The sequence below is a fragment of the Protopterus annectens genome, chromosome 5.part1 (assembly GCF_019279795.1).
Source record: "Protopterus annectens isolate FY-2018-M chromosome 5.part1, PAN1.0, whole genome shotgun sequence".
In the NCBI taxonomy this organism is placed as follows: Eukaryota; Metazoa; Chordata; order Ceratodontiformes; family Protopteridae; genus Protopterus; species Protopterus annectens.
In genome coordinates this window covers 594,568,348-594,592,818 of record NC_056736.1, presented here as the reverse complement: position 1 = coordinate 594,592,818, position 24,471 = coordinate 594,568,348, and the positions used below count along the sequence as shown (strand labels likewise).

Below are 24,471 nucleotides of genomic sequence, written 5' to 3'. Positions count from 1 at the left end.
TTTCTGTGGCATGGGAGCTTGAGCATGCATTTTTGGTCATCTGTTTTCTAGGCGTAGTGTGAACTCTGGGCCTGAGAAACTCGGTAGTTTTACTCAGAAACAAAGCAGATGGTTTAATACAAACATCAGAAGGTCGGAATACACCCTCAGAAGCCAGTGCCTGCACAGTGGCTCCGGACCCATCCAAGGTAGACACATCCGCAGGTTCCATAGATGAAGAAGCATCTCGCGGCATACCGGACTCTGAATGGGTCTCAGCAGAGGCCTGCAAATATGCAGAAGTGGGTATCAGGGGCTGCGAAAGCGCCTCACTGTGTACCGGCAGACTGGCGACTAGCTTAATGGAAGCATTGTCAGCAGTTTTGGACCTATGTGATCTGTCTCTGTCTTTATCCTTATGTTTTTTTGGAAGATCTGTAGTCAGATGGCATATCGAAGCCATTTCAGAATACTAAGAATGAGCATGAAAGAATTTAGCGACAAAAATAGCCTGACGAATAGTTCGGGCGTTAAACAAGGCACAAAACCGACAGTGAGGAACTTCATGGTCTGGGCCTAAACTGGTGACGCAGTAAGAATGAAAATCTCTGTGAGGTATTTGCTTTCCACAGGCAAGACAATTGTTAACTTTTTCTAACATCGGTTAGCGCAAGAAAAAAGGATCCCCAACGAGGTACTTGGCTTTAGAAGACTTCAGATTTGAAACTCGAACAATGAAAATTTCAGGAAGCAGCCGACCGGCACTTGCAAACTGCTTCAGGCTCCCGCACTGCAAGAAAAGCTGATGTAATGGCATTGGCTGCATATTTTACACCCCTGATGACCGGACGTCATGGAAGAGGCGACAGCATCTGATGCAGAAATCCCAAGACTCTGGTATTCGGGCTGACTGAGGACTACCTGCAGGCAGATAACCCAAATGTGATGCTGCAACAGTGAAACACGAAGAACATCCTTATATTACGCATTATGAAGAACCTGACTGCACAATAAATTAACACACTGTTATATCAATCACTGAATAATGTTTTTAAAAAAGAATTCTGGCCAAGATGATCACCTATAGGGGATTGGTGCCCCTCCTTCCTCATGACCCCCCACAATGGACTGGCATGCACCCAGCCTGCTACCACCAATCTGGCCAGGGCTAGCAGGGCATTTTTACCATTTTTACAAAGGGGAGCATAGATCAAGGTGCCTTCATCCTTTTTCATTTAATCTTAACAGCTGGCATAATGTTTGCACGTTCTTACCTTTACCAAGTAGAGAAGCATGCAATGACATACATGTGCTTACGAGCACAGCTGTCCACTTAACGTCAACATCTCGCCTCCTTTTTGTGAGCATACATGCACTGTAATGCACTAATGCTTCTCTCCAGCCTCCACTAGTGAGCAGCATTTTGCTACAAAACACACACCCTTGCTGAGATAGGTGAGCTGGCCATTGGAGGCTTAAATCTCCCATCCCTACTTCTGGCCAGCTTTCCTGCTTCCAAGGTCACAAGTCAATTCCGGGCTGCCAGTATTTAAGGGCAGATGCCCTGTTCCAACATGAAGGCACAAAAACATTGTGTTAAAAACTAATAATGCAACAAAATCCAGCTATAACAATAAACACTGTACGTTTATTCAATGGGGCAATGTCAGCTCCCCAAACACTATCACCACAACAATTTGTATTTCTTCTAGTGAAGCAGATTAACAGATGGAATGTGTTTCCAAATATCTTGTTTTCATGAACTGTTTAACACCTGTACCTGCAAGCAGTACACCGCTGTGACTGTAAGACAAATAAAAAGTGGGGCAGCTCCGAACACCGGCAAACTTGTTAGTGAAATAAGTACCAGTTTTATATTACAGACTGCAAACCACAGGTGCTACTTAATGTAACAGCAAATTTGCTCCCCACCTTACTGTTTCATAAGGGGGTTTCCTTCTTGTAATTCAGGTTGCTCGTTGGACCCTCAAACTGCAGCTTGATGGCCTGCTTCAGACTGAGCTGGGGGTTCAAAGTGGTTATGCTATCAAAGGGATCAGGCACTGTAGTGGCACTTGTTGGTTTTCTAGGTGAATAGGATGGGCTGCTATGACAACTGTTCTTTGGCTGTGCTGGAATTCCGTTCATTCTTTGATCTGCATTACCAGTACTGCTGGATGGACTGTGGATCTTCTTCTGTCCAAAAGCATCTATACAGAGGGGTGATCCCAAAACAGAGTGAGTAGGAGAAAAGTCTCGGCAGTGCATGAACACTGTAGGGGTACCTACCAGAGGTGTTACTCCAGATGACCACTTTTCAGATCTGGGGGAAACTGGCAGAAAACTGTCTGCCTTAGGGGACAGTTCGTACTTGGCTGGTGACCCTGCCTTCAGAGGGGATACTGGAAATTTGTTCTTCTGTGGGCTTTCAGAAATGCAGTGGCTCAGTACAGGACTAGAAAGTGCAGAGCTTTGGGCTGCCTTCAGGCTCAAGTTTTCAGAGACAGTACTATGGGGACTCAACTGTAGCTTATTGCTCCTAAGAGTTGAGCTGGGGGAGATGATTGCTGGGCGACTTCGACTGCGAGGAAGAGAGTGCTGCTGAATCTGCTGGGTGAAACTAAGACTGTCTATCGGAACAGTCTGCACTGTTGCAAGGGAATGGTATGTTGATGAGGTCATAATGGAGGAGTTCTTTGAACTCTTGAGGGAGTTATCAGACACTAAAGATTTGCGGCGCTCTGTGGTGGATTCTGGTGAATCAGAGGGAGAACTGACCACCATGATTCTCCTGCCCATTGCAGCAGGGCCTGAAGAATGCAGCTCCCCAACCCCAGTGCTAGGGCTCCCTGAGCTACTAGATGCAACTCCAGAAGAGTGGGTTTTCATAGTTGTTTGGTGTTCCTTTTGTTCAACTCGTGGCACATAACCATTGTAACATGGGGCTCCATACATCTCCAAAAGTTTCATTATTTTTGCATGCCCTCTTTTTGCTGCTACTCTCATTGGTGTTCGCCCATACTGATCTGCATGGTTTGGGTCAGCTCCTTTCTCTAAGAGAAGTCTCACTACATCCACATGACCCTCCTGAGCTGCTATACAGAGGCCGGTGGCACCTTGATTGCAAGCATGATCTACATGGGCACCACACTCAATTAAAAATTGAACTACTACAGCATGGCCCTGCCAGGCTGCTGAGTGTAGGGCTGAGCGGCGGTCACCATCCAAAGCATTAACATCAGCCCCATATCTGACCAGAAGCTTCACCATTTCGAGCTGTCCCTGCCAGCATGAAACATGAAGCACTGTTCTTCCATCAGGGTCCTTGTTCTCAATATTTGCCCCATTTGCCAAAAGAAGATCCACCATCTCTAAGAGATTCTCCAGCACAAGAAGATAGGTCATTGGACGTCCATCAGCATCCTTTAGGTTTACATCTGCACCCTTTCTGAGTAGTAACTCCACCACATCTTTATGGCATTCCAGGGCTGACACACACAAAGCAGTTCGCCCATCATAACCTCTATAATCTATTGCAGACTTGCACTCCAGAAGGCACCGCACGCAATCATAATGGCCTTCCTGTGCTGCAAAGATCAGTGGAATCCTTCCATCATTGTCTACCTCTGTAACCCTAGCCCCTTGCTCAATCAAAGCCATGCAGACCATGCAATGTCCCTCAAAGGCAGCCATATGAAGGGGAGTCCATCCCATGTCATCACGATGGTTTTCATCCAAACCGCGATCCAGAAGAGTCTGTACTACATCCACACTGCCTTGTGCTGCAGCAATGCTAAGGACCGTTTTCCCCTCACTGTCTATTGAATCAACAGCAGCTCCCCAGAAAAGTAGCATGTTAACAACAGCTGCATGTCCCATGGATGCTGCGGCCAGAAGAGGAGTTCGACCAGTGTTGTCTGCATCATCCACATCGGCTCCTCCTTCCAAAAGCAAATCAACAACATCTGCATGACCTTCATAGGCTGCCACAAGCAAAGGGCTCATCCCGTCCTGGTCTCGATGGCCAACCTCTGCTCCTCGTTCCAGAAGTAGGCTGACAACATCGGCATAACCCTGGCTAGCAGGAACACAAAGTGCTGCTACTGAAAGAGCAGTTCTTCCATCTACATCCTTGTGGTTGATCTCAGCTCTGTGATCTAATAAGAGTTCAACAATTTCCCGGTGACCCATATATGCAGCTGCAATTAGAGCAGTTCTGCCTTCTGTGTCCACTTTGTTAACCTCAGCCCCATGTTTAAGAAGAGTCAGTAAAATATCTTCATGTCCCCCCCATGCTGCTGCTCGGAGAGCAGTCCTGTTATCGGAATCAGTGCTGTCTACATCAGCACCTGAACGTAGCAGCAAAGTTACTGCTTCTGTGTGTCCACCCCAGGCTGCAGATCTCAGTGCGGTCCATCCCTCCTGGTCAGCATGATTAACACTGGCACCATGGCTTATAAGGCAGTGAAGTACTTTGGTGTGACCCTGTCTTGCGGCCAGGGTAAGTGGCGTTTGTCCGTTATTATCTTGTATTTCTACATCTGCCCCTCTTGTTATCAGAAGATTAACTACTTCAAGGTTTCCACTGTGAGCTGCACTGGCAAGCAAAGTTCTGCCATTGGAATCCTTCTGATTGACACTTGCTCCATTTTCCAGAAGCATTCTAATAGAATCCTCTCGTTCCAGGGCTCGGTGGATGACACTTGATGTATCAGTGGCCTGATCTGTAACGTAAGCACCAGTTTTCACTAAAAGCTGTAGAACCTCCTGCTCTGCAGGAAGGAGAGCAGACAGTGAGTCGGTCACTGGTGTCCCACTCCACACCATCCAGAGTGCTAAGTAGCATGAATCAAGCTGAAAATTGGAATGGATCAGATGATAAGCATACTCCTGGATTTCACTAGGGGTAAGGCTCTTTGCTCTGCAAGTGAAACTCATGGCTAGCATTCTGTGTCCCTCTGCAGTGCTGCAAAGATATTTCTGAGTGCAGTATTTTACATCCAGAAGCCATTCTGCAAAGCTGTGATGAAAGAGCATCTTTGTTTTATCATGCCCTTCTACCACGAGCTTTGCTATGCAGCTCATTTTGAGGTGGAAGTCTGCAGGTGTCAAATCCATGTACTTTGTCCATACAGCTGCATACAGCTCTTCTGACTGCAGAGGTCGAAGTGCAGACAGCATGACATTCAAGATGGGCTGCACCTTGGTAAACTGTTTCTTGGAGAAAAGCCTCTGGCACAGCCAGAGGTACAATCCATTTAGTGTCCCTGGAATGTCACGAATCTCACGTAACATGATGAAGTTCTCAGCAACACCATCTAGAACCCGTTCTAGGTAAAGAAAGCAACCATTACTTTTGATGTGGAGCTGGTTTAACATTTCTGCAGTCTCCCGAGTGAGGTGGTGTCTTAGTGCTTCCTCCTGGTCCAGACGACCCAGAATGTATTGCTGTACATCCTTCACAATGTGTGCCTTCCGCAGGTCATCCAAGCAAAGCTTGCGGTATCCTTAAAGAAAAAAAAAAAAAAGAAATAACTTTCTATTCTGAGAACTAAGCAAACAATTAAAACACCGCATTTAACAGTAAACACCTTAGGAAAATTGTGCAAACCACTGATGTTATTACACTGAATTCAGACGTACAGTTTAAATGGCATGGGCTGTATTTCAAGAAGCACACATCCGCCATACATCTTAGTGCAGTATTCACTGCTTACTAGTGTCTTGTATATCTGAACAAGTACAAAATTCACACATACATGGTTTTATGCCAGGAAAGAGCACTACAGATGAGAGGTCTGCTCCGAGGATGTTGATGGAGAAGTATTGAGAGGGTCAAGAAGGAGTTGCATTATGTCTTTGTGGACTTAACAGAAAGCATATGACAGGGTGCCTAGAGAGGAGTTGTGGTATTGCATGAGGGAGTCGGGAGTGGCAGAGAAGTATGTAGAGTGGTACAGGATATGTACGAGGGTAGTGTGACAGTGGTGAGGTCTGCAGTAAGAGTGACAGATGCATTCAAGGTGGAGGTGGGATTACCTCAAGGATCAGCTTTGAGCCCTTTCTTATTTGCAATGGTGAAGGACAGATTGACAGACTAGATCAGACAGGAGTCCCCATTGATTATGATGTCTGTGGGTGACATTGTGATCTGTAGTGAGAGTAGGGAACAGGCTGAGGAGACCCTGGAGAAGTGCAGATATGCTCTAGAGAGGAAAGGAATGAAGGTCAGCAGGACTAAGACAGAATACGTGTGTGTGAATACGTGTGTGTGAATGAGAGGGATAGAGAGGAAAAGAATGAAGGTCAGCAGGACTAAGACAGAATACGTGTGTGTGAATGAGAGGGATAGAGAGGAAAGGAATGAAGGTCAGCAGGACTAAGACAGAACACGTGTGTGTGAATGAATGAAGGTCATCAGGACTACGACAGAATACGTGTGTGTGAATGAGAGGGATAGAGAGGAAAGGACTGAAGGACAGCAAGACTAAGACAGAATACGTGTGTGTGAATGAGAGGGAGGATACAAAATGGGGAGGCTGCAGGGAGTGGAGTTGGCAAAGGCGGATGAGTTTAAATACTTGGAGGCAGTGGCATTGATGAAAAGACAGGAGTCAGAGATGGAGGTGGCAGAGTTAAAGATGTTAAGATTTGCACTGGGTGTGACAAGGATGGACAGGATTAGGAATCAGTATATTAGAAGGTCAGCTCAGGTTGAATGGTGTGGAGACAAAGCCAGAGAGGCAGGATTGCTTTGGTTTGGACATGTGCTGAGGAGGGATGCTGGGTATATTGGGAGAAGGATGCTATGGATGGAGTTGCCAGGTAGTGGAAAAGAGGAAGTCCTAAGATAAGGTTAATGGATGTGGTGAGAGGGGACATGCAGGTGGTTGGTGTGACAGCAAAATGCAGAGGTCAGAAAGAAATGCAAACAGATGATCCGCTGTGGCGACCCCTGATGGCAATAGCTGAAAAAAGAAGATGAAATTCACACATACGGGTAAGCAAATACATTTAACTTCAGCTATACTTTTGCATTCAGGGGATTACTTAGTCTGGCAGATGGCAAAGAAGTTAAGGCTGTGAGCTATAGATCTTGCAGTGCGGGGTTCGATTCCCTCAGCCTTCACTTGCCTTCTCTTTGACCTTGCATAAGTCACTTAACCAGACATTGCTGCTGGATTGCCCCTGAAAAGGGACTGTGTATCCAGTAGTCCTAACTGCTTAACAATTATTATTACTCCAATACCTCACACCATTTTACTTTTAGTCTTCTGTGCCCAGTGTCCTTTCAACATTCAGTTACCCCATGCACACAGTATTCTACATCACATACCCTTTATACTCTGTTCCTCTGCAAATTTAGCCTTCTGTGCCCCTCAGCCTTCGCTCCCTTCCCTTCTGAATACCCAGTTTTCTAATTCCCTGTATTTATGTTACTGATTTCCCTTTTATTTAATGCATCTGGCTCATTCTAGAAATAAATAGTCTCAGAGAAAGAACCCCCCCGAGGCAGAAAATTAACTCTGAAGAAAAGATCTTGTGTGTGTTCCTACAAAACCCTGTACCTGTCCCTACATCCTCATGTCCAGATTCGGAATCTTGAATCTATTCAAGAAAAAGCACTCCTCTCTCTTTTTACCAGAAACTACTATACAGAAGCATCAACAGCCTGAATTAAACACTGAGCTAGACCCAGTAAAATACTTCGGTCTAGGGAAATTTGAAGAGGACTAGATATATGTTTAGCTTTTTGCTTCTTTTTGACAGGAAAAATGGGGCCACCTGTGTTAGTAACGGCAGCAGCTGCTTTCCCAGAGATGGGCACAGCATTGTGACACAACAAGGAAGCCTTTCCTGTTCCCTCTCCCAGGACCGATAAGTGTGTCTCTCTCTCTCTTGCACATTGAGAGGAACCCAAAAGCCAGAGGACATGGCTATCCCCTGTTCCACAGTGGCTGTAGGTGTTATACCACAGGGACCCAGGGTAAAATGGTCTGAAGTACAACTAATGGCCACAGCAGAGTCACCCACCTGCAGCTGAGGCAGATGCTTAACTTTTTCTTTTTCTGACTGGAAGGAGGACTGATCATGGGACTGGCAAATTGTTCCATGGTCAAGGCAAAAATAGTGCATTTTTCTCCCAGGGAAAACGAGCAGCAAATGCTGGTAAAAAAACAAACAAAAAGTCTTTAAATGTCACTTTTTTTCCTAAGACAAACACAGTAAAAAGCAAATGTAAAACACTCTGCAAGGCCAAAAAGTAAAATAAACACAATTTCTCCACAGAAAAAAATGTTTTTCAACTACTTTAAACAACTTTTAAACTGACAGGAAAAAAGAGTGCTGCCATTTAAAAGAACTGTAGTCTTGTGAGAACCTCTTAAAATAAACTCCATGCTTTAAAAAAAACTTTTCCTGAAGAGGTAAGTATCAACAATAAACAAAATTATTACATGGAAGTTTATCTTCCCAAAGGGAACTTATCTACCCAGCAAAGGAAACAGCAAAAAATGACTGCCGCTTTTCAAAAGTCTCAGAGGAGCGTACTCTTCAGTGACAGTAAAGCTCTAAAGGGCTTGATGCTCAAACTTTTTCTTTCAGTCAGCTCAGCTCAAGCTGCTTGACAGTTTTGGTGCAAGAAAAGTGCCCTGAAGTTTTGGAAGCTGGCAAGTTGTTATACCCTTGGCAGGATGTAACCCATATACCTAAATCTACTGCAGCAGTGATTAATGTGATGAACATCTCATTTGATGCAACTCCTGATGCGTTTCACAAACTTATTAAGTTACACAAGCTGTTACTGGAGGGTAGCTACAGTAACACTTTGTCTAAAATGAGCAAGGCAGACCAGCCTTCCCTAGTCCTAGTAACAGCCCTGTAACTTATCCAGTTGGACCCTCCAGACATTCTCATGCAATACAGGCGATATGATCTCTCCCAGCATGTCCTGGACTTGCCTAGGGGCCTCCTCCAGCTTTTCCAAACCCGTTATTAGAATCTACACCCTCATCTTCCACTGCTGCACATCTTATTTGAGTTACAAGCAGAGAGGATGATCCAACTTTCAACTCCCTCAGAAATGTCTGAAACAAAAACAATGAAAAATACTGGACCCAAGACGGATCCCTGTGGTACTCCATTAATTCTCCAATTCCCACTGCTCTCACACCAGAACCCTCTCTGCTCCATCATTCAACCAGGAAGTTGTTGAGTTCCAACATCCTTACCTTACCCACAACCCTTCCAATGCTTCTATCAGCTTTCTGTGGGGAACAAGGTCAAAAGCCTTGATACGATAAACCCTTAATCAAAATATGGGATGTTACTTCCACACAGAAACCAGTCACCAGTGGAGTCCCCCCAGGGTTCTGTGCTGGGACCTCTCCTGTTTGGCATCTATTTTTCTGAAGTAAAAGCCAATGCTAAAGGGCTTTGCCTGACTAAGTCTGCAGATGACTAAGTTAGAAGCAGTCACTGAATCCCCAAGTGACTTAGCCATCCTGCAGGAATGTTTGTCTGAATAAATAACTGGAGTCAGAATCACGGTCTGAAACTAAGTGCCAGAAATGCATTATTGTATCCTTTAGGAAGTTATGTACACCAGGGAACTTCCACACCGATAATCCTACCCTCAGAGTTGACCCAGTTGTTCGGGATTTGGTAACTTGTGTCAACAATGACCTAACTTATGACCAACATGTGTCTACTGCTGTAAGAAAATCCTTCTATACTGCACAGCTTATAAGCAAAGGGACTGTGTCTAGATCTAGGGATGTCTTTGTTCCCATTTACTCAGCCCTCAGTAGGCTAATCACAAATATAATGCCCCCCCCCCTGGCATGCGTATGTCCAGACACATGCAACAACTGTAATGCTCGCAGAGATACCTTACTAGATACAAAGCCTAAGCATGCCCTACGTGGACAGACTCAGAATGCTAAGAGATGACCCATGTCTGGCATACAAGGTATCCTCAAACCCATTACTGACAGATTTACTGCACATCAGCAAGCTAAATGACATCAAAAATACTTGGTCTAGGGATCTAAACCTCTGCAACATCAACAGAATGGTACGGATGGACAGCTATATTTTGCAGAGGGTACCTCTGCTGTGGAACAGACTCCCCATCCACATAAAACAAAGTTCATCCCATTCTACTTTCAAGTGCAATGTAGACCTACGGAAGGGAAACAAAAAATGTACCACAGGACTGCCCCCTGAACTACTAATGGACAGAGGCAGCTCTTAAATGCTTTATCCAATGTACGGATCCCTTCAAATTATGTATGATGTGATGATGTGAGGTGTTGCCAGCTATATCAGGAAAAGTACGGCAGTGGATGTGCAACATATGCTAGCACAGCTAAGCGGAGTTTTGTAAAAAATCATAAGTCATTTGCATATCAAGCTGATTTGTAAAGATGCTTGTGTTGAAAAATGTAATTGTAAAGCTGCTTGTGTTAAAAATGAACCAATAGTGGGTCCTGCTGGACAGAAAAGAAATACACCTGTATGTCACATTGTATTGTAAGTGTTGAAATGAATACACTACAACAGAGGATACTGGAAGAGAAGAGGTTAGTCTCAGTCCAGCTAACTTTGAAAAATAATCTGAAATTAACTCATTCACTCCAATGGAGCCCACGAAGTTTGCAAATGTAACTTCTAATGGGTGGGGCCTAAGCCTTTTGACAGAATCAAAGTATGTCCTCACATTTCAAACAAATGTTCATATCTCTGGAACCATAGGGGTTATTAAAGTAGTATACATAGCATACTCTTCAGCACATACTATTTTACAGCAGTAGTATTCTTTAGTTCATAGATCTTAAACCAAATTGTGTAACTCATAGTAAACACAATAACTATTACATCTGTAATATTTTGTAAACAAATTACAAGATCTTAGCAACCACTCTAGTTACATACATACTGACAGCAGCATTTTATTCATTTAGCTGACAACTTTCATATGAGGCTAAGGAGTTCTGTCTGTGTTACTTCATTGTTGAGATATTTAGAAAAAAATGAAAAATATATCTACATAAATTAAAATCATAAAAACAGTTAAATCTGTTTACTTGTGCTAGGCAGAAGTCATATATTAATGCAGTTAAGTTTGCCATTGTGTAAGCTTTAAGACTAAATCTTTTAAAACCTTGTACATAGCATGGTTTTGGAATTACTGATACAAATATGAACAAACAATATTTAACACCTAGCGACATCAGTAGGAGTTAACTGCAGATGCACCTGGAGGCATCACTCGGATGTAATGAGTTAAATTTCCTGGTTTAGGCTATAAAGATTGTATCTCACAGTTCTGATTGCAGCCAGAGATGAAATGTCTGTGAAAACTAGGACTGGGAATCCTACTGTACTGTCTTCTAGGTGTGAACTAATTGCTAATCTGGAAGGATGGAAGTTTTTGAAATGGTTTTATGGCTTCCAGATGCTATAACACATCTTAGCAAATGAACAAACAATATTTAACACCTAGCGACATCAGTAGGAGTTAACTGCAGATGCACCTGGAGGCATCACTCGGATGTAATGAGTTAAATTACCTGGTTTAGGCTATAAAGATTGTATCTCACAGTTCTGATTGCAGCCAGAGATGAAATGTCTGTGAAAACTAGGACTGGGAATACTACTGTACTGTCATCTAGGTGTGAACTAATTGCTAATCTGGAAGGATGGAAGTTTTTGAAATGGTTTTATGGCTTCCAGATGCTATAACACTTCTTAGCAAATGTGTGTGTGTGTGTGTGTGGTAACACATATGTGCTAGATTCTGGTTCAGTTTCTAGTAAAGTGGGTGGGGAACCAGAAGTCAAGTGACCAGACGTATGTGATGTCATTCTGAAATCCAGCACTGACATGAAATTTTAGTATTAGATGACACTGAAGTCTAGAGCAGTTTGTTTTTGAAACCTGACAAAATTATGACTCACCCACTTCATCCTGCCTTGCTTTAAAGTAACCAAAAAATAGAAATTCTTTAGGTCAGTCAGGAAAATATAGTGAGATTAGTTGAGTACTGTTTTTCTGTATCTGTATGACTCTATCCATATGTGTTATTTTTAATATTTCCTGTGTTTGAAACTCTGGTGTTTATTATAAATAGACATTTAGTACTTTTATGTTATTTTACTACTTATTATTAAATATATTTAAACTTTTCATTGTGGCTAGTCTTTTAGAGAATATCTTAACCTTCAAGAGTACTTATCTGGTGACACTGTGGCCGCTCCTGAAAGTCTTGCTGTATTGGTCAAACACTATACTTAATATAATTGGGTACCCTTTTAAGAGCCTTAAAGTAGCTGTCTTTGGAGTGTTCTGGTGGCAGTACCTACCTTACAGTAGGGGCAGAGGGGGGCCATACCTGATAAATCTCTGCCAGCCTTTCCCAGATATGTGTGTGTGTGTGTGTGTGTGTGTGTGTGTGTGTGTGTGTGTGTGTGTGTGAAAATCAAATCTCAGAGTGTACGTTTGTGTCAGCTACTTGGAGCGGGACACAGAGCGCTGGTTTCACAGACAGGGTGGTGGAGGACTTTGCTTGGAACACACTGTTGAGGACTCAACTCTACAGCCATGTCAGTGGGGAGTCTTATTTGAGGGCCTGGAGGGAGACAGACAGAGGGAAACCCAGCTCCAGGACTGAGTGTGTTCACTGTGTGCTGTTAAGGGAAACTGTGCTTGATGCAGAGAGCTGCATCTGGAAACACTGTGTGTATCCATTTTTATCCCAAGTGAATGTCCATCACCGATGTCCATGGTGAGGATTAAGACTCTTTGAACACTAGCCCTAAGGAAGGGTGTCACATATGGCATGATTACAATTATTCTTATTAGGGGTAATATATAATTATTAACCACGGGATGGATAAGGCCACTGTATAACCGAATGGGATAGTTTATTTCCAGCACAAACGGAATAGGCTTAAAATAGCCCACAAGGGCAGCTACCTTAGTACTTACCTATGAACTTATGATTCTCTCATGCCAATTTCTACAGTAAACCAGTCATAAAACTGAATTAGGTCCCATCCTTTTAACCTCATTCTACATAATAGACTCCTTCTGCACTTGTTTTTAGTCATTTTTAATTTAACTGCATTTTTTTAAACTGTTTGGTCTAACATTGCTACATACTCAAGTATGCTAGCTTGCACCGCATTTGAATGGTTTTTACTGCTGTTTTAGCTACTTTCCTGTATATAAAAAATCTAAGCCCATTTCCTACCTTTCCTGCAACTAGTGTAGTCCAGATTCAGATTTGCTGTATCCAGGACTGTATGTAAGCTTCTGAGTCCACCAGGCTTTCTGTGTTGGAGGGAAGCCTTCTAGCTTATCAATGGGAGTGGTAAGTACTAGGTAACCTATCTACCACATAAGGAGTGGTTATGGCCCAGAAATTGTAGTTATTGGCCATTTGGGAAGTTTTTCCATCTCTCTCAACTTTCTGATTTAAAAGCCCTCATTTTGCACTTGTTTCCCCCCTTTCCTGTATCTAGTTTAGTCCAGATACAGATTCGTAGTTTTAGCACTTGAATTTGCTTATTTGTGATCAGCACTTGTTCACAACTTGTTGTAAGTACTAAATAAGCTACTAATTACTACAGCACTCAACCTTCCTCATTACCTAGAAGAAAACAGTTTTGGTATTTACTTTCCTCACTTGCTGAGAGAAAAAGAGCTCTTGTACTCACTTTCCTCACTTATCTAGAGGAAAATAGTTTTTTTATTCAGGCATGGCCAAAGATCAGCTCCCAGTATTCTCTCCTGTCTATCTGATGAATCTGGGCATCTTGGGGCAATGTAGAAATTGCCTCATTTACACAGACAACCCTCTCCTCCTACCAACCAACACTACAACCTGTGAGAGATGCACTTATCTAGCCAAACTGGAGGTAAAGCTCTCTCCAACCATGACTGAACTTGACAGTTAAGAGGAGAAGGTAAACACTTGCACCACACCACAATCATCACATAGTCTCACTAAATCTACACCACCAAAATCCACATATAGAATCACAAAAACATTTGCGGAGGCTCTCAATAATAATCTGCTCAAGCAACAGAGACCTCCAAAGCAGAAATGCAAGCAACCTCCACCCCCCAACACAACCCAAATGACAAACAGCCCGCAGACTCAGTGTGCCACTCAACCACAGACCATAAGGCAAAACCCAACACACCAGTCATAGGTGACTCTATAGTCAGGCACATTGATACCAAACTCACCAGGCTAAACAAGGAGAAGGTTACTGTCAGCTGCCTGTCGGGTGCCAGGATCCACCACATAACTCATGCACTCAGGTCACGCCACAACAAGTACAAATATGACTCTGTCATTGTCCATGTTGGTGTGAACGACCTGAGACGTACCTCCCTGGACTACATGAAAAGAGACACGGAAGAGTTCTCGGATCTTGTAGCCAAGGCAGGTATGACTGTAGCCCCGAGTAGCATTCTGCCATCATCCAGAATGATACCGCAGTACAAGGACAAAATGACTGACTTCAACAATTGGCTAAGCTTCTGGTGTCATTCTAAAGGGATCCAGTATCTGTCTGCTTGGGATGACACGGTTGACAGACCACGATGCTTTGCTAGAGATGGCCTGGCACCTGTCACCCCCTGGGATTCCGGATACTGGCTAAGGTTCTTGCCGCCCCTACAGTGCCTTTTCTAGGCAAGGTTGAAATGACAAATTCACCACCGTAACAGGAACAGGCAAGCAAAAACGGAGGGTGATGCTACTCAATGCTAGAAGTCTAAATCTCAAAATGCACTCACTTGAGGCACCCCTTAAAATGGAGAACATTGATATCTGTGCAGTGACTGAGACCTGGTTCAAGGCTCCAAAGTGCACCCCTGCACTACCAGGCTATAACTCATACCACACTTTTCGGCCATGTAACCTGGACTGGAACACTAAAGGCGGAGGTGTGTCCATATTCATTAAGGATATCCACACCTCCAGGCTAGTTGCTCAGCATAATGCATCCAAGGTTATTCAAGTGCAACTAAATCTGGGCAAAACTGCAATCCAAATTGTAGCTTGCTACAGATTCCCCACCATGCCCCAGGATTCCCACTCCTCCTTTCTTGATGTACTGGAAAATATTAGGGTTCAACCAAACACCCTAATAATGGGAGATTTCAACTACCCCACCATTAACTGGGAAAACTACTCATGTACCAACTCCTTCGCTTAACGCTTTCTGGAATTCATAAACTCCAATGCCCTGGATCAACTTACCACACCCTCACCAGGGGCAACAATATCCTAGATCTAGTCATTACCAACATGACTGACTGGTGTTCCACACCTGAAGTCAACGCCTCATTGGTCCGATCCGACCATAAGTTAATCACCCTAGATATCCCCATCCTGCCTCCACCCCCCATTAAGGAAACCACGGTAAAAAAATTCTCCAAAGCCAACTTCATGCTTCTTAAGACAGAAGTGGTGAACTTCATGACACCCATGCACATGGACAATACAGTTATGACTACTGAATCCTACACAATTGCACTTTATAAGCACTTACACGAGTGCATGGATCATGCTATCCCAAACAGAACCAAGATGCTATCCTCCAAAAAAAAGGAAGCCAATCTGCTGGTCCGCTGCCATAAACAAACTCTACAACAGAAGGAAGAAACTGTTGCAAAAGAGAGTAAAATCCCAGGAGTGGAGGAGCTCCCTGGTCAGCCTCAGTAAGACGCTGCAATCCCTGATAAAATCCTCCAAAGCTAGTTATGAAAACAAAATCGCCACTGATTCTAAAGACAACCACAAAAACATTCTATAGCTATGTCAAGAATCTCAATGGCAACACTCAAATCTGCTCTGAGTTACAGCACAATGGCACTAAATATACAGACCCAACTGATATTGCCAACATCCTGGCAGATAGGTTCAGTGCTAACTTTACCCCCCTCTCACCCCCTAAAGGGACCATCTCTATACCGGAAGAATGCAAAGTTCCTGTAATTATGGCTACACAGGTAAAAATCACTCTCTAAAGCCAAGAACACAGCATCCATGGGACCAGACAACATCCCAGGCTGCGTTCTACATGAGCTACAGAACGAACTGGCACCCAACCAAAGTACCATGTTCAATCATAGCCTCACCTCAGGCTTTGTGCCCGCTGAATGGCGCACAGTGACGGTTATCCCACTCCACAAGGGGGGGTCCACTACACACCTTGGGAACTACTGCCCCATTAGCCTGACGAGTTTGGTCTGCAAGGCCATGGAATGTATCATCATGGAACTTATAAACAAAGACATTGGTAATCTCCAAACTCTGGACCCCACCCAGTTCGGGTTTGTAAAAGGCAGATCATGTCTCCTAAACCTGATCGACTTCTTTGAAGCAGTCACCAAAGCTGCAGACGAGGGTAAGGTGGTTCACACAGCCTACCTAGATCTTGCCAAGGCTTTCAACACCATCCCCCACTCTGGAATTATAGATAAACTCACTAAACTAGGTATAAATCCCTATGTCACAAGATGGGTTGCCAACTGGCTCACTGACAGAACCCACACTGTGAAAGTAGCAGACTCCAAATCCGACTTTAGACCAGGGAAAATTGGAGTACCACAGGGTTCAGTCCTGGGTCCTCTCCTGTTTGGCATCTACTTCTCTGAAGTACAGGCTAACACAGAAGGTCTTTGGCTAACAAAGTTTGCAGATGACTGCAAACTAGGAGCCATAATCGAAACTCCTAACGATATGGACATCATACAAAAGGGTCCCACTGAGACAGATGCCTGGTGTCAAAGCCATGGCCTCAAGCTCAATGCCAAAAAGTGCATTGTCATCCCCTTTGGTAAAAACTCTGTACCCATGAACTACAACATAGGCGGTAGTATACTTAAAGTACAGTTGTGTACCTACCATAAATGTAGATGTTACACTGTATTCACTGTTGCAGTTATTACACTTGGGTTATCCTGCTGGCAGGCTACCCACAGTCGGCCCGAATTCCAAAGTCTTGGTCTGGCGTCGGTTGCTGCCGCCTCTTTCCTGATGTCAGTGCGCCAGGGGTATAAAAGATACAGCCGACACCATTTTCTTCAGTTTTTCTTGCCCCAGATGTCAGGTGCCCCCAAAAGGGTAGGGTAAAAACGTTGCCAATAAAAATGCATGCACTAACAAACATTACCTTCATCTACAAGCAAATACACCACATAGGTTGTATAGAACAGAGAAGTACAGATAAGTCCCAGCAATGTAAGGGGGGTGGTGGGAGGGTAACCTGGACTGCAAAAGTAAATACACTCTAACATCTACACTTATGGTAGGTACACAACTGTACTATGTTCATTGTGTTTCACTGTTGCAGTCATTACACTTGGGTTGAATCCCACAGCTGAGTTTGGGTGGCTGGGCCTAAATAGAATTAGGAGTGGCTAACAGGCCCTGCAGAACTGCAGCGGCAAAGCCTGCTCTGGATTTAGAGTAAAGAGGTAAGTGGTAGTGCTTTGTAAAAGTGTGCACTGAAGTCCAAGTTGCAGCCTCCAAAATGTCCAGGCTGCTGAAGTGGCTGCTGCTCTGGTTGAATATGGCCTAATGCCCTTAGGCACTGGTTTGCCATGTTGTGAATAGCAGAAACGAATGCAGTGGCCTATCCATTTTGAAATAGTCTGCCTTGAGATAGCCTTTCCTTGTGATCCTGCAGCATATGCCACTAAGAGTTGCTCAGTCTTCCTGAAAGGTTTGGTTTTGTCCAAGTAGAAGCGTAGCTGTCTGTGTATGTCCAAAGAATGCAGAAGTCTCTCCCCCTTATTCTGTGGGTTTGGGTAAAAGTTAGGCAAATGAATGGTTTGGTTAAGGGCCACACTGGACACTACCTTAGGCATAAATGTTGGGTTTGTCCTCAGAGAAACCCTGCCCGGATGGAAAATTATAAAAGGTTCCACAGCCATTAGTGCCTGTAACTCGGAGACTCTTCTTGCTGAAGTTATAGCTAAGAGCAGAGCTGTTTTCCATGATAAGAATTGTATCTCAGCTGTATTGGCTGGCTGAAAAGGAGGCAGTGTAAGCTTTTCCAAGACAAAACTGAGGTCCCATGCAGGTATTGGTGCTCTCCTTGGAGGTCTTATGTTTTTGGCCCCTCTGAGGTACTGCCATAGCAGTGGATGTGAAAAAATAGGTGGGTCCGTATTGTAATGAGCTGAAATGGCAGAGGCATGGATCTTAATTGATGAGAAGGATAGGCCTTTGTCCAGCATCTCAGTTAGGTATTGTAAAATCTGATTAATATTTGGTACAAGCGTGTCAATTCCTTGTGCCTAGTTCCAAACACAGAATCTCTTCCATTTTTCTATATAAAATTTTCTGGTGCTGGGCCTCCTGGCCTCCAAAATAACATCCATAACTGCTTTAGAGAGAGATGCTTTCTGAGTGGTTACATTATCCGCCATGCAGCCAGATTTAGGGTTCTGAGTTGGCTGTGCAGGATCTGATTGTTTTGTTGGGTCAGTAAATGAGGAATTTGAGGTAATGTCCAGGCTGGGCCTCGAGACAAGCTCTTTAGGATTGGGTACCAGTGCTGGCATGGCCAGTCTGGGGCAATCAGTACCATTTTTGGCTTCTCTGATCTGACCTTTAGGAGTACCTTGGGGAGGAGAGGCAGTGGAGGAAAGGCATATACTGTAAGGGTTTTCCAGCTGAATGATAGAGCATCCACTTTCCATGCTTGCTTGTGATAAGTCCTTGTGCAGAATGTCTGTAGTTGGCAGTTGTGAGGAGAGGCAAATAGATCTATGTCTGGGCATCCCCATTTCCTTGTTATCATGCTGAAGATTTGTGGATCTAGTTTCCACTTTTTAGGATCCATGAGGTTTCTGCTTAGTTCATCTGCCAGAGTATTTGTCTTTCCTGGCAGGAATTGTGCTTGCAAGTGTACTTGATAAGTCAATGCTGTGTTCCACAAAGTCATGGCTCGTCTGCAGAGGGGGTAGGAATGTGAGCCTCCCTGCTTGTTTATGTACCACATGACTGTAGTATTGTTTGTCTTTATCAGTAGTTGTCCAGGATGAAGTCGATCCTTGAGGGCTGTCAGGGCATTCTGAACAGCTAGCATCTCTTTTTGATTGATATGAAGATGCATTTGGCTTGCAGGCCATGTGTCCTGAAAACATTTTCCTGCCATGTGGGCCCCCCAAGCATAATCTGATGCATCTGTTGTTAGTGTCTGCCTGGCTGTGGGTAGAGTGAATGGCTGTCCCTTGTTGTGGTGACAGGCCTGTGCCCACCATCGAAACTCCTGTTGCAGGCAGGGAATGAGGGTAATTAATGTTTCCAGGCTGTGGCAATGTTGAGTCCAAACACTTTTTGGATACCATTGTAGTTTCCTCATATGTAGTCTTGCGTATGAAATTAGTAGAATGCAGGATGCCATGAAGCCCAAAGCCTGCAGAATTTTTCTTGCAGATAACTGGGTCTTTGTTGCCAACACTTTGAAGTAAGAAATCAGTTGCCTTTGTTTCTCTGGCATGAGATAAGCCATCTGGGCAGTTGTATTTAAGCTTGCACCCAGGAATATTATCTCTTGAGAGGGTACTAGTTTTGATTTCTTTTTGTTTACCGTGTACCCGAGGCAAATTAGTAATCTTTTTACAAACGCCAGATGCTTCAGCAGAATGTCCTTATTCTCTGCTTGAATAAGGCAGTCGTCCAAGTAAGGATATATTTGTATCCCCCTTTGTCTGCAGAAAGCAATTACTGGTGCCAGGCATTTTGTGAAGACCCTGGGCGCAGCAGATAAGCCAAAGGGCAGTGAAGAGAATTGGTAGTGCATTGAGCCAGCTATGAATCTGAGGTATCTTCTGCAAGACTGTCTGATTGGGACATGCAGGTATGCCTCTTTTAGGTCCAAAGTTGCACGCCCAGCCTTCTTGCCCAGCATGGGCAGAAGCTGCAGCAGAGTCAACATTTTGAATTTTGGAACGTCCAGAAAAGTGTTTAGAATAGACAGGTCCAGTATTGGTCTCCAGGCTTTGTCCTTTCTGGGTAACAGGAAAAGTCTTGAGTAAAATGCTTGCCCCTGCTCTTGCTGTGGTACTTGTTGAATGGCCCTCATGTCCATGAGGGATGAAACTTGCTTTTGTGCCTCTGCCCACTGATTATGTGGCAGGTCTGGCATACCTTTTGCCTTGGGGCGGGTGTGAAAGTGGAACCTGTAGCCCTGGGACACTATATTCAAGACCCATTTGTCCTGGGTAATCATGTGCCAATTTTGTGAAAAAACTGCTAGTTTTCCCCCTAAGGGAGCTTCTGAAAGATAAATGCTTGGCTGGCAGAGGGAAGTCATTGGGACTGTTTCCTATGCGGCTGTGATTTGTCTTCTCCGCTTTTGGAGGTAGAAGCACCCCATTGTTTAGGCCTGTATGAGCCTTAGGGCTGAGATTTGCCTCTAGGGCATCTGTATCTGCTTCTTTGTGGTCTGTCTGACACTGGAAAGGACCAATTCTTTGAAGGCTAGTTCTTGCTAAATCTGGGTGGCTGTACCTGTAAGAAATCCTTAACTGCCTGCATAGATTTCGCTTTATCCTCCATTTTCCTCAAAACTTCTTCTGCCTTAACACCAAAGTATCATGCTGTAAAGGAGCATCCAATAATTTTGCTTTAACAAGATCAGGCAGATTCTGTTCCTTTAACCAAGCATGCCTTCTAATGACAGAACCCGTAACAGCGGCCCTGCAAGAGGCAGCCAGTGAATCAAAACCACATTGCAAAGTATGCTTTCCCACTTGTTCAGCTGCATGCAATAAATCCTGCATTTCCTTGTTATCTGGACATTCAGAATTTGTCAACATTTTCTGTTTTAACAGTGGCATTAAATATTGCTGATATTTAAGCATATGAAACTGACAATTTAAAGCCCTTACAGCCAAGGTAGCAGAAGTGTAAACTTTTTTCCCCCATCTGTCCAGTGCCCTAGAGTCCCTATCAGAGAGGACAGGGTTTCTTGCAGTGGAAGCCTTGACCCCTTTGGGACCCTGAGATATAGTTTCTGGGTCAGCAGCAGGGTTTTTATCTAGAAAACCCTGTATTATCTGTCTGGCTTAACCGGTGCAGGGGGTAAAGAGTCAGGAGACAGGCCAGACTCTGACAATACATCATCTACAATGTCTAGAACAGGTGGAATAGAAAGAGGTCTGTGCTGAGGTAGTAAAAAAGGCTCTGAGCCTTTTCTTAGATTCTGAATAATCTTGGCTCTCCCAGTGAAAGTGCTTCCTCATGGTATGCAGGGTTTCCCGAAAAGAATAATCCTCAGGAGGAGAGGCTGAAGGAATAGACTCTTCAGCATCAGAATCCTCATAGGGAGGAAGGGAGTATTCCTGTTCAGAAGAGGAGTCAGAGGAAATGGAAACCTGATCTGAAGATTCATATTCTGTCTCTAGCCTAGGTATGAAGTTTCATATTCTGTCTCTTGCCTAGGCCTCTTATCAGGAGGGGGATGGGAACCCCTGATCATTAGGTCTTCCGCCATTTTAAGCATCTGTTTTTTAGGCATGGAAGTCTGTCCAGGAGAATGCTGTACTTGTTTCTTTGTCTTTAAAGCTGCTTTAGTCTGCCTTTGAAGCTGAGGTTGGCTGTACATATAACTGTGTAGGTCTGAAAACACCCTCAGAAGCCGATGCCTGCTCAGCGGCTCCGGACCCATCGGAGGTAATAGTTTCCGAGTGTCCAATACCTTGAGTATCCAGAGGCCTAGTTGGCTCCACGTGGGAGTCGGAAGCAGCCTGTGGCTCTGAGGTAGCGGGTAACAGGGGCTGTGAAAGCGCCTCACTGAGAACCGGCGACTGGCCTAGCGGAAGGCTCATTGTCGGTTTTGGACCTCGGATGCCGGTCTTTTTTCTTGTGCTTTTTATAAACTCCGGTCGTTGGCTGTTCCGACGGCATTACATAATTAAATCTTCGGCCAAAGTAATGAAAGGCAAAATTGTACCGACACTTAATAGTGCGTTGGTTAAATCTAGCACAAAACCGACAACTAGCAATGTCGTGGTCAGGGCCTAGGCAAGGAATACAGTAAGAATGAAAATCCTTATGAGGTATTTGCTTCCCACAAGAAATACAATTGTTAACTTTTTCTGACATCGGTCTGGAGCAAGAAAAAAGTTTCCCCAATGGGGTACTTAGCTTTAATGAAGACTTTGGATCTGAAATTCGATTTTGAAAATCTCAGGAGTCGGCCGACCGGCACTTGCGAACTGCTTTTGCGTCGGGCACCGCACGGTAAGAAAGACTGAAGAAAATGGCGTCAGCTGCATCTTTTATACCCCTGGCGCACTGACGTCAGGGAAGAGGCGACAGCAACTGACGCCAGACCAACACTTTGGAATTCGGGCCGACTGCAGGTAGCCTGCCAGCAAGATAACCCAAGTGTAATGACTGCAACAGTGAAACAAGATGAACATCACCGAAAGTGTGATAAGAGACTTTGGACACAGGTGGACAGTAGTCTCTCCTTTGATAATCACATCGCCACAGTAGTCAGGAAATCCTTCTACGTGGCACACCTCATCACAAAAGGTTTCTCATCCAGAAAAAAAGAGGTAATTGTTCCCCTCTACTCATCACACATTTGACCCATTATAGAGCACAACGCGCCCCTTTTGGTATGTACCTCACAGGACATCTACAACAACTGGAAAGGCTGCAGAAAATACCTCACAAAGAGGATTACCAGCCTCAAACAGATGCCCTATGCAGACAGTCTCAAAAAACTCCAGCTTTACTCTGTCGCATATCGCCTACGCAGAGGTGATTTCTGCCCAACATACAAAGCTATGTCAAACCCAGAGCTGTTGGACATGCTCCACTTAAAGAATTCTCAATCCCTCCGAGCTACATGCTCTAGGGATCTAAACCTTGTCACCACAATAAACAGAACATGCTGGAGGGATAGATTTCTGTCCCAGAGACTTCCCATACTCTGGAATAAACTACCTGTCTATATCAAACAAAACTCCTCATTAGCACTCAAGAAAAATCTTGATGACTATGGGGAATAGGAAATTCACCCTGGGGGTCACTTCTGTGGCTCTTCTCGACAGTGGCACAGGAAAATAATTTTCTTGGGTGGAAAAGCCAGGGTACCTTTTTGGCTGGGCTTGTATAGGCCCTAGGGCCGACAGCCTAGTACCTACTTATGACAGCTCCAACTGGCCACAAATCCATGTTGGTTGCCATACTGCAGACTATTATCTGCTAGAAATGTTATAAGCTTTTTCCTCAGGACTTTCACCATGAAGTTTTTGCTGCTGCTGTTAAGCCAACTGGCCTTTTAACAACCTGATTTTTCTTGCCGTAACCGCCTCCCCCTTGTAAAAGTGTACCATAAATGCTGCCCTCCAGTTTTCTGACACTTCTTCACAAGGCAGGGATCTGTTGAAATTACCTCTAAGAGGGGGTTGTCATCACACTGGGCAGATTTCAAGGCCTCTAGAAAGTAGCCCATTCTGGTGTGTGTCATCTGTTCTCTCTACTCTGTCCTGCCTTTTTTCCAGCATGGCATCTTCCCCCAGCATGGCACCTTTTATCTCTTCTTTGTGGAGACTGAAGCACCGCTGCTTTTTCCCCAGTCTTCTGTGCCTAGCTATTTCTGCCCCTCTATCCCTTCTTCCTCCTTCTTTCACTTCTTGATATCTTCTGCCAACTCTCTTTCAGATTCAGTCAAAAATCATTATCTGCAACAAACCAGCTACAATAAAATGCTGCTAAATGCCTTGCTTCATTTCTTTTTAATTTTTTTTTTGTTTCCTGTGCAGATGACCAATAGCTGTTGCTGGTGTTTTTTCTTGATCCCGGATGCAAAGATCCACCTAATTCCCTACTCCTGACCTAAAATTTACCACATTGTCTGAGAGGAAGCTAAGGCACCTAGTGCAGAATCATACATGCAGCCGCATTAATTTTTTTTTGTTTTGTTTATTTTATGCCTACCTATAACCCAACATGTGATGTTGTGCAGCTATTAAGACCGACAAAGGATTCTTGTTCTAAAATAATACTCCTAAGTCTCACCACTGGGGCAGCTATCATCTTATACCAAAAGATTCAATTACCCCCTTCTCCAGATAGATGAGCAGGTTAAAACGCCATTTCCTTTCTTATTCACTCTACTGATTCTGCAAGTACAGAGCCTGCTTATAGAAAGTACAGTTGTGTACACGAGTGTATTCACTGTTGCAGTCATTACATTTATTTATTTATTATGTATTTAATCCAGTTTGGTGACCAGGGAGGTCCACTGGGCTCGAGAGCCTGTTTTCAGTGGAGGTCCGGGGAGAAAAGCTCCACATAAGTTACATAAAGTATATAATTTTCATTTTGGTTAAGCAGCGAAGTTCCGCATAACAACTTGCATAACATATAGAAGTATCACATTGTAAGTTACATAAACAAACTGAAATATCAATAGGAAAAAAATCATATAAATTGCATTC

The 24,471-nt window shown here is 44.1% G+C and overlaps 1 protein-coding gene across 1 annotated transcript in view; it reads right to left on the bottom strand.

Annotated features, from left to right (window-relative positions):
- Nucleotides 1–1,607: 1,607 nt before the first annotated feature.
- LOC122803552 (ankyrin repeat domain-containing protein 50-like) overlaps nucleotides 1,608–24,471 on the bottom strand; it is a 226,204-nt gene continuing 203,340 nt past the window's right edge. Inside the window, exon 3 of the mRNA XM_044073211.1 lies at nucleotides 1,608–5,486. Coding sequence (XP_043929146.1) covers nucleotides 1,921–5,486 — 3,566 coding nt within the window. The 3' untranslated portion in view covers nucleotides 1,608–1,920. The remainder of the gene's footprint in view (nucleotides 5,487–24,471) is intronic.